Here is a 9,119-nt window from a genome sequence, read left to right on the forward strand (position 1 = left end):
AGGGAAAAGGGGAAAAGGGGCCGGTTACCAAAAGACGTGGGCTTCGGTTTAATGGGCCGGGCCTCAGCAAATACCTCGCTACGGCCCAAGATGAGCCGTGCGTTCCAAACGGCGTCTCGCTGCCATGTGGGCCCACGACAGGATACTAGGGTTTACGAAGCCATCCTCCCCCGTCTCCTGCTATAAAGTCCTTGGCCTCTCACACCCTTGCGCCGCCGCCGCACCAGCTCCTCTTCGTCCTCCCGCAGCCGCCTTCGAGAGATCAAGGTGCGTCCGTCCCTGCATCCTGCGCCCCCCTCCTTTCTGTAATCTCTCGCTCGATCTGCTATTCCACCGTTTCGCCCGTTCTCCGGTTCGTTGATTCCATGGCGTATGTTAGGGACGAACTGTTTAGTTATTTGGGGTTTGTTTTGGAGGATCTATGATTAGTGTAGCACGATGCTTTCCCTGGTCCGCAAGATGGACTAACTCCATAGTGAATATCTGGATGTAGCAACTATACTATGGAATTGCTAGTTAAGCAGGGAGCTTGCATACCAGATCTTGTTTGTCTTGTATTTTACACAGCAATCGATTCCCATGATTTTGTTAGAGCCAGACTTGATAATATCCTTTGCGTGGATACGAGTTTCGTATTGCTGTCGCTAGTTCAATGAATCGATAACTCTGAAGATTTCCTAATTAACGGACAAAAGTCGATTTCCTGCGAGCCTTTGTCTAACTGTTGTCTTCTCCCTTCTGCAGTAGCTGTTGTGGTCTTCCCCTCCAGCCGCCACCATGCAGAACGAGGAGGGTACGATGGTGGACCTCTACGTCCCCAGGAAGTGGTAGGCTTGATTGATGCTCACTCCCAGCGAAATGGTCTATGTCTTGCTTTGAGGAATGGTTGACAATCCCTTGCTTGTTCTTGCAGCTCGGCCACCAACAGGATCATCACGGCCAAGGACCACGCCTCTGTCCAGATCAACATCGGACATGTCGATGAGAATGGGCTCTACGATGGCCGCTTCACCACCTTCGCTCTCTCTGGATTCGTCCGTGCTCAGGTAGTTATCTTTGTCTACCTGATTCTGCTTGCTGAAATGCGTTTGAGGTGTAATGTTCCCTAGTCATCAGATTAGTATCTACCTATGTGAATTAGATTTTGTTGTGGACCCTGATTTATGATGCCCTGACATGGAATTCGAATTCAGTTTATGCTTTTAAATTCAATATTCAAACATGCTTGCAATGTGTAGACTCAATGACTCGTCTTATCTATTGCTCTGTAAACATTGTGCTGGCAGTTTACCTAAATGATGGCAATTGTGTTGTCTTTTATGTCTTGCACTGAGGCAACCTGTATTGCTGTTCTTCTATTGCAGCATCTTAACTTTTGAAAAGCACATTTTTGACATTAGCTTCTTGCATTAGTCTTACACTGAGTCCAATTTCTCAGATGTGCCCTAATAAGCTTCATTTCAGATTGAGGTGTTTATTGCACCATGTTTTATCTGATTGTAGTCATGCAGCATCAGTACTAATGATATTTCATTGTTGCAGGGTGATGCTGATGGCTCTCTGGACAGGCTGTGGCAGAAGAGGAAGGCTGAGATCAAGCAGTGAGATCAACCAGCTCTAGATCTCGCTCCTAGTTTCACCAGGAACTCGTTTCAGTTTAATGTCTATCTAGCTCTTGCGTACAATGTCTGTGGTTTCAGTTGTTACTATGGAATCTAAGAATTGATGTCACTTGGCTCGTTTTCATCTGAGCATGTTATGTTTAATTCTGTGTTGAATGATTGATATATGCTGCTGCCAATTCTTACAAGTTGTCCCTTTCCCGATACAAACAGATATTTAGTGTAGGACTGGTGTCCTGCATCTGAATCATCTATGTGTTTTACCATCTCTGTATTTGTATGTCTGTGATGCATAGCCCTTTCTGCGATGTCGGAAATGCCTATCTTTTGTTCTATTTTTGGTTTCACTGTCTCAGCCCTGTTGTGCTGTCTTGTGGCAAGCAGCATCCGAAGCCTGTTGATTGATGCCTGCTATCGTAGTCTGTTAATTTGCAGGCAGCTGCATGTGGGGCGAAGCTTAGATGAGAAGCATCGTGCGTTGCAAACGAGCTCTGTTCCAGTTTGTTGCATATGAGCCCAGTTTTATGCTTACCACTTATTCACAAAGCTTGGCACCACACTGGTGCGGCGTGTTGCTTGGAAAGACTACCATACACTTGTTGGCGGTGGCCAAGGTGGTTTTCGCTATCTACATACAAGATACGCAATATAACTAGGAACACCTTTCAAAATACCACACATGAGTTTGATGCTATTTGATATTTTAGTAAACGAGAATCAACAAATTTGACTCTGCCTATTTGATATTTTAGTATACACCTACATGGTTGCCATCATGCTTTTGCCAACGGCGGTGGCAACGAAGGTTACCGCCATGCCACCGCTTACTGTGGCTACAACGGCTATTACCATTGATTACTTCCTCTCACATACCACAATCATTACCACGCCGCTGAGCTATATGGAAGGGTTAGCATGGCGACACGTGGAAATACCACCATGATGTCGACGATGCTGACGGTGGCTGCCGCCATGGATTACCACCTCTTACCTACCATGACAATGTTGCTGTCCACGAAGTCGGGCACAAGATCTACCACGATAAAACCTGGACGACGACGGTGGTACCAACATGGATTAAGCTCTCTCACCTCTTACGTCATACACGAAGTTGGGCACAATGCATACCACGACGGCGCATGGAAATACCACCATACCGGCGAGGGTGGTTACCACCATGAATCGATGAACAAGATGATCAGGAAGACAAGTGGAATTTGAAGCAACAGGTTACATTACACGTGAACTACCCAGTTGTTTATCTATCTTCCCATGTCGATCGAAACGATAAACTTACAACAAGAGAGTTGTGCGTAATGGTGAGGTGAACCTACTCGTCGAAGGAAATTCATACGCTCGATTGTGTGCGACGAATTTGGCGAAATTCAATCAAAAAAGCTGTGCACATGAACATGAAATTTGCGATTTACGGCTAACGAAACTCGAAACCGATTGTCATAATGGACTCATATCATCGGCGTACATCTTTGTCATGTACATCTTATTTTAATTCAAATCATGGTTGTGTTGATTCAAAGGAAGGAGGTGAAGGAGTTTAAGTAGGGTGAGCCCAAACAACTCATGTTTGCTTAGGTTTCATCAGGTGCAAGCTAGCGCAATAGCGAAGGCTTTAGGGAAATGGCCGATTCGACTGTTCCTTTGGAGCCTGGACCAAGGCCGGTTTTGGTGCCTTAAGAACCACGCTGGCCACAATGTGGAGTCCAACCAGGCAACCAATCAAACTATTTTTTGCTTCACCCAATCTAGCCTATGTCCAGTCGACCTCAGTATTGGTTGGTGGCTATCACCATATCATAGTTTTAAAAACCGGACCAGTGATCGAACCGGTAAGGTCGTTGGTTCAGGTTTTTACCGGTCGGACCATCGGTTCACCGGTTCACTGTCTGGTTTTTTAAGCTATAAAATAATATATGATTACTAATAAATGTTACGATAAATAGTAAAATATGTATGAAAAATATGATCGTGTGTCTAGACTGAGAATCTATATGAATAGTAATTCATATAACACGTTGTGGTATACTGTTTTGTACGAATACAATATATTCTAGAGCCTAGTTTGGAGAACGCACCACCACCATAGTTCTGAAACATGATAGTCACGTCTAACATGTTATGGGAATAGTCTATTTTGGAAGCGTCACAAAACTTATCAGAGACACGACCATATAGTATAAAAAATCCATGTAGAGTAGAGTAGTAAACTGCAAAAAGAAGCGTGCAGAACGATAATAAAATGATCCCATCTCTCTAACTGACAAGAAATGTTCACAGTTGAGCTGGTTATCTTCTTTCAAGAGCCGCACTAGGTGCGCGGATCGAATCCCACACAGCGCACCATCTTTTTAAGATACTACTGTACGGGGGAGCTGAGCCGGCGGTTAAACCAGTTTTGGTTAATGTCTAAAACCGGTGGTTGGAGCGCGGTTTGTCCGGTTTATTCCGGCTCACTGGCGCATGCGGTCCAGTGCGCTTAAATAACCGGTGGAGACGCTGGTTCTGGTTTTTCCCGGTTCAACCGGCGATCCGGTCCGGTTTTTAAAACTATGCACCATATGCACCCTGCGCCATAAATTGACACTGCTACAAAATTCGTTGTTAATAAATCAAGTTCCTGCACACATACACACATGGAGCGGTAGCCCACCACACAAAATGAAAGCTTTTCGATAGCTGGAAATGGCTTCTTTCTATCTTTCAATTGGCATCTTTTTTCCTTACTGAGGCTTTCTCAGTAGAGAACAATAGTGCCATTTTCATTGGGGCCAAAAACCTCTAAAACGCTAACAGAGGGGAGAGGACTGCCCCAAATCTTAGGTTGTAAATGAACATTTCTTAACTCTAAAACCCTAAATAAAGGATGCTACAATGTTTGAAATTATCAACTTCTGTGATCTTTAGGCTATAGAACATGGAGCGGACAGAGAGATGATAGAACGCCTTCTCATGCTTGCTTGATCCAATCTATTCACATTTAGAATGGCTGAGCTATCTTTTTTTCTTCTTCTGACGAAAACATATTTTACTATTTTATGGAAACGGACGTGTGTGCACACGTACTTTTCACGGGCATAATCTTGTTATATCCTCTGAGGTGAAGTAGTTCTAACTACGACTACGACACGAATTATAGAACAGAGGAAATAGGGATTAAAAACAACACAAACTTGTTTTGCGGCCTACACTTGGCTTTCAATATCTTAGACCTTCAACGCTGAAGGGTCGACTGTGTTATTGCAGTCATAATCCATTCACCTTTTAGTTATTCACTCTGATGATAGATGCCGCTATGGGCTATTAATTTGCAAGGCCCTTTAGTTATCCCCAGCTGCAAATGGCTTGCCAAGAAACTCGCGCGCTATCTTCCCGTTGGCGCCCTCCGGGAAGAACCCGCCGGGCACGTGCTCGTCACCGGTGAGGTACAGGATCCTGAGCAGCTGCGCCGGTGTCCGAGGGTAGGAGAGCGAGTCCTTGTCGGCGGAGAGCACATTGGTGCAGATCTTCCCCTCGGCGCCGAGCTCGGGTGGCACGGTGAGCCCCTCGTCCTTCACCCCGCACTTGCCCAGCTGGTTCCTCGTCGCCGATATGCGGTCGGTGAACTCTGCCACCGTGATCCCCTTGTAGGGCGGCACCGTCTCGCGCTGCCGCTCGAAGAGGAGCGCACGGAAGACGGCGTCCTGCGCGGCCTCCGTGCCTAGCAACCCTGCAAGAAGCTGCGCAGATACACCGCTTACCAACTCCGACAGATTTCGTGTCCATTTGCATGGATTGTTGTGATTCGATTATACCTTTTTACTGTCGTAGCCGTCTATGATCGGGTTTGTGCCGGTGTAGCCGTTGATGCCAAGGTAGGGGATCACGTAGGAGGCCATCAGGAAGTTGAGGCTGTTGACGTAGGGGTCGAAGGGAGGGTTCAACTTGTACCCAAATGCTGCGTCCATCACCCTTGCAAAGTTCTTGGCACTTAGGTCTATCTTTGGCCTTGGGAACCCACCAACTGTCCTCTGGATAGCCCTGCCATGGACAAAAATGTGAATTTTCAGTAGCCAGGTTTCAGCTCCTGTCACCGAGGAGCAAATGCATTGCAATTCGAAATGGTGAAGATGAATTTGCATGTTATCGTAGAAAACATATCGGATTTGCCTTATTGCTGTGGTGTACAGTTCTTGCTTCTGTCTGTTAAGTAACGACGCACTGTAATACTAGTATAACGTCAGAGCTTTACAAACCTCAGGTGGCCAACTTCTTGCAGACCAAACTCCGCGACGACGCGCCAGGTCACCTCGTCGAGGTTGGCCTTCATGGCGCCCACCGGCGGCGGGCCTCCCAGTGTCAGGTTCGGCGCGATCTGGTCGAGCCCCACTCCATACGCCGCGTGCAGGAAGAACTCGGCCTCGATGTACTCCAGGTTCAGCGCGAACTGCAACGGATCGACGTCGTACGGGAACACCGGGACCGGAATGTGCGGCGCCGATGGCTGGCACTGAGGGGCGCTGCAGCTGGAGGTCTCCGCCGTCGCCCACACTGCCGACGTCTTCGCCGGAGGACAGGTAGGGTCGACGGCATGCTCCGACGACGCCTTGCACGAGCATGCTAGGAGGAGCAACAGTAGGAGAGGAGTGTAGATGTGAGATGATGATGACATTGCCATCTTAACTGACGGTTTACGCAGCCGACGAGGCTGGCCGAACTCTGAACTCTGAAGGTACACGGTGTGATGTTTGCTAAATTTATAGTGAATTAGCAATCCATATCCAACCATCTGGTTACCTGCCGTCTGCTCTTTTCTGGAACTAATAGCTAACCACCATTCGTCAAGTGTCATTATTGTCAAAGAAAATATTGTGTGAGAAATCTTGCTAGCTGATAGATACTTGAAGGTATCTGCAAACAGATTACTTGCTTGAACCGAGAAGCGAGCCATTGAAGTCCAGATGTACTAGCAGATAGATCACTTCTTCGAGATGATTGAATTCAAATTGGATTGCCATGGCTTTTATGGCTGCCACTTTTCTTCAGCCTATATCTGGATCATACCATATGCAGGCCGCAGATGCTATCACTAGGTGAGAGGTGAGTTTCTTCTGATCACTTTGTCAAGATTTTCTTCGCAGATGATATATTTACACACGGCAGTTAACGCAGTTGTTGTCACGGTGTGCAGAGAATCAATTCTTTCCTCGTTTATAGTTCCCCATGGGGGTTACGGGTTACCCTTTCCTTTGATGGAAATCTTAAGGTATTTGGAAACCATGCCTGCAATTGTAACCACATGAACCAGCTACCTTGCTGACTAAAATGAATTACTGACCTCCTGACTTAATGTTGTGGTTGAACTGGAACTGCTACCTTTTCCTTTAGATTGGGCGTGATGCTTAAAAGATGAGATCAAAGCAAACATCTGTACAACAACTCTATGATATATCAACCATGTAATTTGTCTTGCTATCGAATGGTCTTGTGATTACGCAAAGCGGGCATAATTATCTCTATATACAGCGCTAGGAGAAAACAGTTAGCCAGATTACCTCTATAGTTAGTTAAGCATAAGTAGGCTGAAAAACAGCTAAAATGCTTGCTTGCAGGCACAAATTCCTAGGCTGGTTGAGAATGCACCTACACTGCTTTCCTGAAGGCACAAAGCAAATTGATCATAGATTGGAGTTCTTAAAATTGACTGTGTTTACAGTTGGTTTTACAGAAGATGGAGTACTAATGAATATCTAAAGACCTGGCATGATACCCTAACAACACAAATGAAAATGACTCACGTAAACTGAAGTCTGAGCATTTGAAATCAAATTCATGTCAATTCTCAACTTTATCGTTGTTTTGTAGATCTTGACGAATAAATCAAAATCATGTCAATTCTCAACTTTAATGTTGGTTTTTAGATCTTGACGAATAAATCAAAAGCGTGCCAATTCTTAATTAACTTCATCGTTGTTTTGTAGGTCTTGACGATATCCTGATTTTCTTGATGTTGTCTATGTCATTTCGACATGTTGCAAGCTCATGTGTGTTTTACTGCAAACACACAAGAGGCATGCTGCGACGGCTCCGGATGTCTGCTATAAACATTTATAGTGTGAGAAATCTTGACAACTGATAGATTACTTGCTTGAGCCGGGAAGCGGGCCATTAAAGTCCAGGTGTACTTGCAGGAAGATCACTTTCTTCAGATGATTGAATTCAAAGTGGATTGCCATGGCTCGTATGGCTGCAACTTTATTCAGCCTTATCTGGATGATCCCATATGCAGGCCGCAGATGCTATCACTTGGTGAGAGGTGATTTCTCTCTGATCACTTTGTCAAGATTTTCTTCGCAGATGATATATGGTTGTTGTCAGGGTGTCCAGTGAGTTCATTTCTTTCCTTGTTTACTGTTTCCCAAGCATGTCTTCAATTGTAACCACATGAACCATCTACCTTGCTGACTGCAATGAATTACTGACCTATCGACTTTATGTTGTGGTTGAACTTGAACTGCTACCTTTCCCTTTACATCGGGGGATGCTTAAAAGTATAGATCAAAGCAAACAAATGTAGAACAACTCTATGATATGTCAAACGTGTAATTTTGTCTTGCTATCTAATGGTCTTGTGGTTACGCAAAGCAAGCATAATTATCTCTATATACAGGGCTAGGAGAGAACAATAAGCCAAATTACCTCTATAGTTAGTTAAGCCTAAGTTGGCTGAAAAACAGCTAAAATGCTTGCTTGCAGCCACAAATTCCTAGGCTAATTGACAATGCTCCCACACTGATGTCGTAAAGGAACATAGCAAATTGATCTCTGGCTATAAGTTGGAGCTTTTAAAATTGATTGTATTTACATTTGGTTTTACAAAACATGTAGTATTAAAGAATATTTAAGTACCTGACATGATAATCTGACAGCAAAAAGTATTTCACAGTAAACACAAAGGAAAATGACCCACATAAACTGAAATCTGAGCATTTGATTTTTTTTTTACCCACATAAACACAAAGGAAACTGAAACCAGAGAGAAAGGGAGCTGAGGAACTTCCCCCTCCTACACTCAAAGCCTCTTCCCAAAGAATTAAAATACAGGTTTCTTGATAATACTAATAAATATGTTATTGTAATCTCTAATCTTTCATAAAGGGAGGAAGAGAACTTTATGATAGTACTAAGAATGCACAACAAGGCTCTTGGTTATTCCATGGATGACTTGAAGGGGATTAGTCCCTCTATAACCACCCATAGAATACTTATGGATGAGGGAGCCCAGCCGATCGCAGATTTTCAAAGAAGACTTAAACCTCAAATGAAGAAGAGGTAAGAAAGGGGATAATCCGTCTCCTTGATGCATGAATTATTTATCATGTGGGGAGAAAAGTAAATGGGTAAGTCTTGTTTGTTGTTTTCCAAAGAAACGTGGGTTTACTGTAGTCCCTAACGAGCATAATGAGTTCGTCCCTACTCGAACTATTGTTGGTCCTAGGATGT

General features: G+C 44.5%; 2 protein-coding genes across 2 annotated transcripts; one reads left to right on the forward strand and one right to left on the reverse strand.

The window, feature by feature from the left end:
• Nucleotides 1-172: 172 nt before the first annotated feature.
• Nucleotides 173-1,810, forward strand: LOC124680872 (40S ribosomal protein S21). The gene is made up of 4 exons (XM_047215906.1): nucleotides 173-267; nucleotides 745-827; nucleotides 914-1,046; nucleotides 1,543-1,810. The coding sequence occupies exons 2-4, from the start codon at nucleotides 778-780 to the stop codon at nucleotides 1,603-1,605; spliced, it is 246 nt and encodes an 81-aa protein (XP_047071862.1). The 5' UTR covers nucleotides 173-267; nucleotides 745-777; the 3' UTR covers nucleotides 1,606-1,810.
• Nucleotides 1,811-4,770: 2,960 nt separating this feature from the next.
• On the reverse strand, nucleotides 4,771-6,328 carry LOC124680874 (desiccation-related protein PCC13-62-like). The gene is made up of 3 exons (XM_047215908.1): nucleotides 5,873-6,328; nucleotides 5,432-5,657; nucleotides 4,771-5,356 (listed from the first exon to the last, which is right to left on the reverse strand). The coding sequence occupies exons 1-3, from the start codon at nucleotides 6,292-6,294 to the stop codon at nucleotides 4,958-4,960; spliced, it is 1,047 nt and encodes a 348-aa protein (XP_047071864.1). The 5' UTR covers nucleotides 6,295-6,328; the 3' UTR covers nucleotides 4,771-4,957.
• Between the last annotated feature and the right edge of the window lie 2,791 nt (nucleotides 6,329-9,119).

The sequence above is a fragment of the Lolium rigidum genome, unplaced genomic scaffold (assembly GCF_022539505.1).
Source record: "Lolium rigidum isolate FL_2022 unplaced genomic scaffold, APGP_CSIRO_Lrig_0.1 contig_30137_1, whole genome shotgun sequence".
NCBI classification, from domain to species: domain Eukaryota; kingdom Viridiplantae; phylum Streptophyta; class Magnoliopsida; order Poales; family Poaceae; genus Lolium; species Lolium rigidum.

Coding starts and splice junctions, on each gene's coding strand:
- LOC124680872 (XM_047215906.1), top strand. CDS start 778: ATGCAGAACGAGGAGGGTACGATGGTGGACCTCTACGTCCCCAGGAAG. Junction 828..913: donor CTCTACGTCCCCAGGAAGTG/GTAGGCTTGATT, acceptor TTGTTCTTGCAG/CTCGGCCACCAACAGGATCA. Junction 1,047..1,542: donor CTGGATTCGTCCGTGCTCAG/GTAGTTATCTTT, acceptor TCATTGTTGCAG/GGTGATGCTGATGGCTCTCT.
- LOC124680874 (XM_047215908.1), bottom strand. CDS start 6,294: ATGGCAATGTCATCATCATCTCACATCTACACTCCTCTCCTACTGTTG. Junction 5,658..5,872: donor CAAGAAGTTGGCCACCTGAG/GTTTGTAAAGCT, acceptor TGTCCATGGCAG/GGCTATCCAGAGGACAGTTG. Junction 5,357..5,431: donor ACGGCTACGACAGTAAAAAG/GTATAATCGAAT, acceptor GTATCTGCGCAG/CTTCTTGCAGGGTTGCTAGG.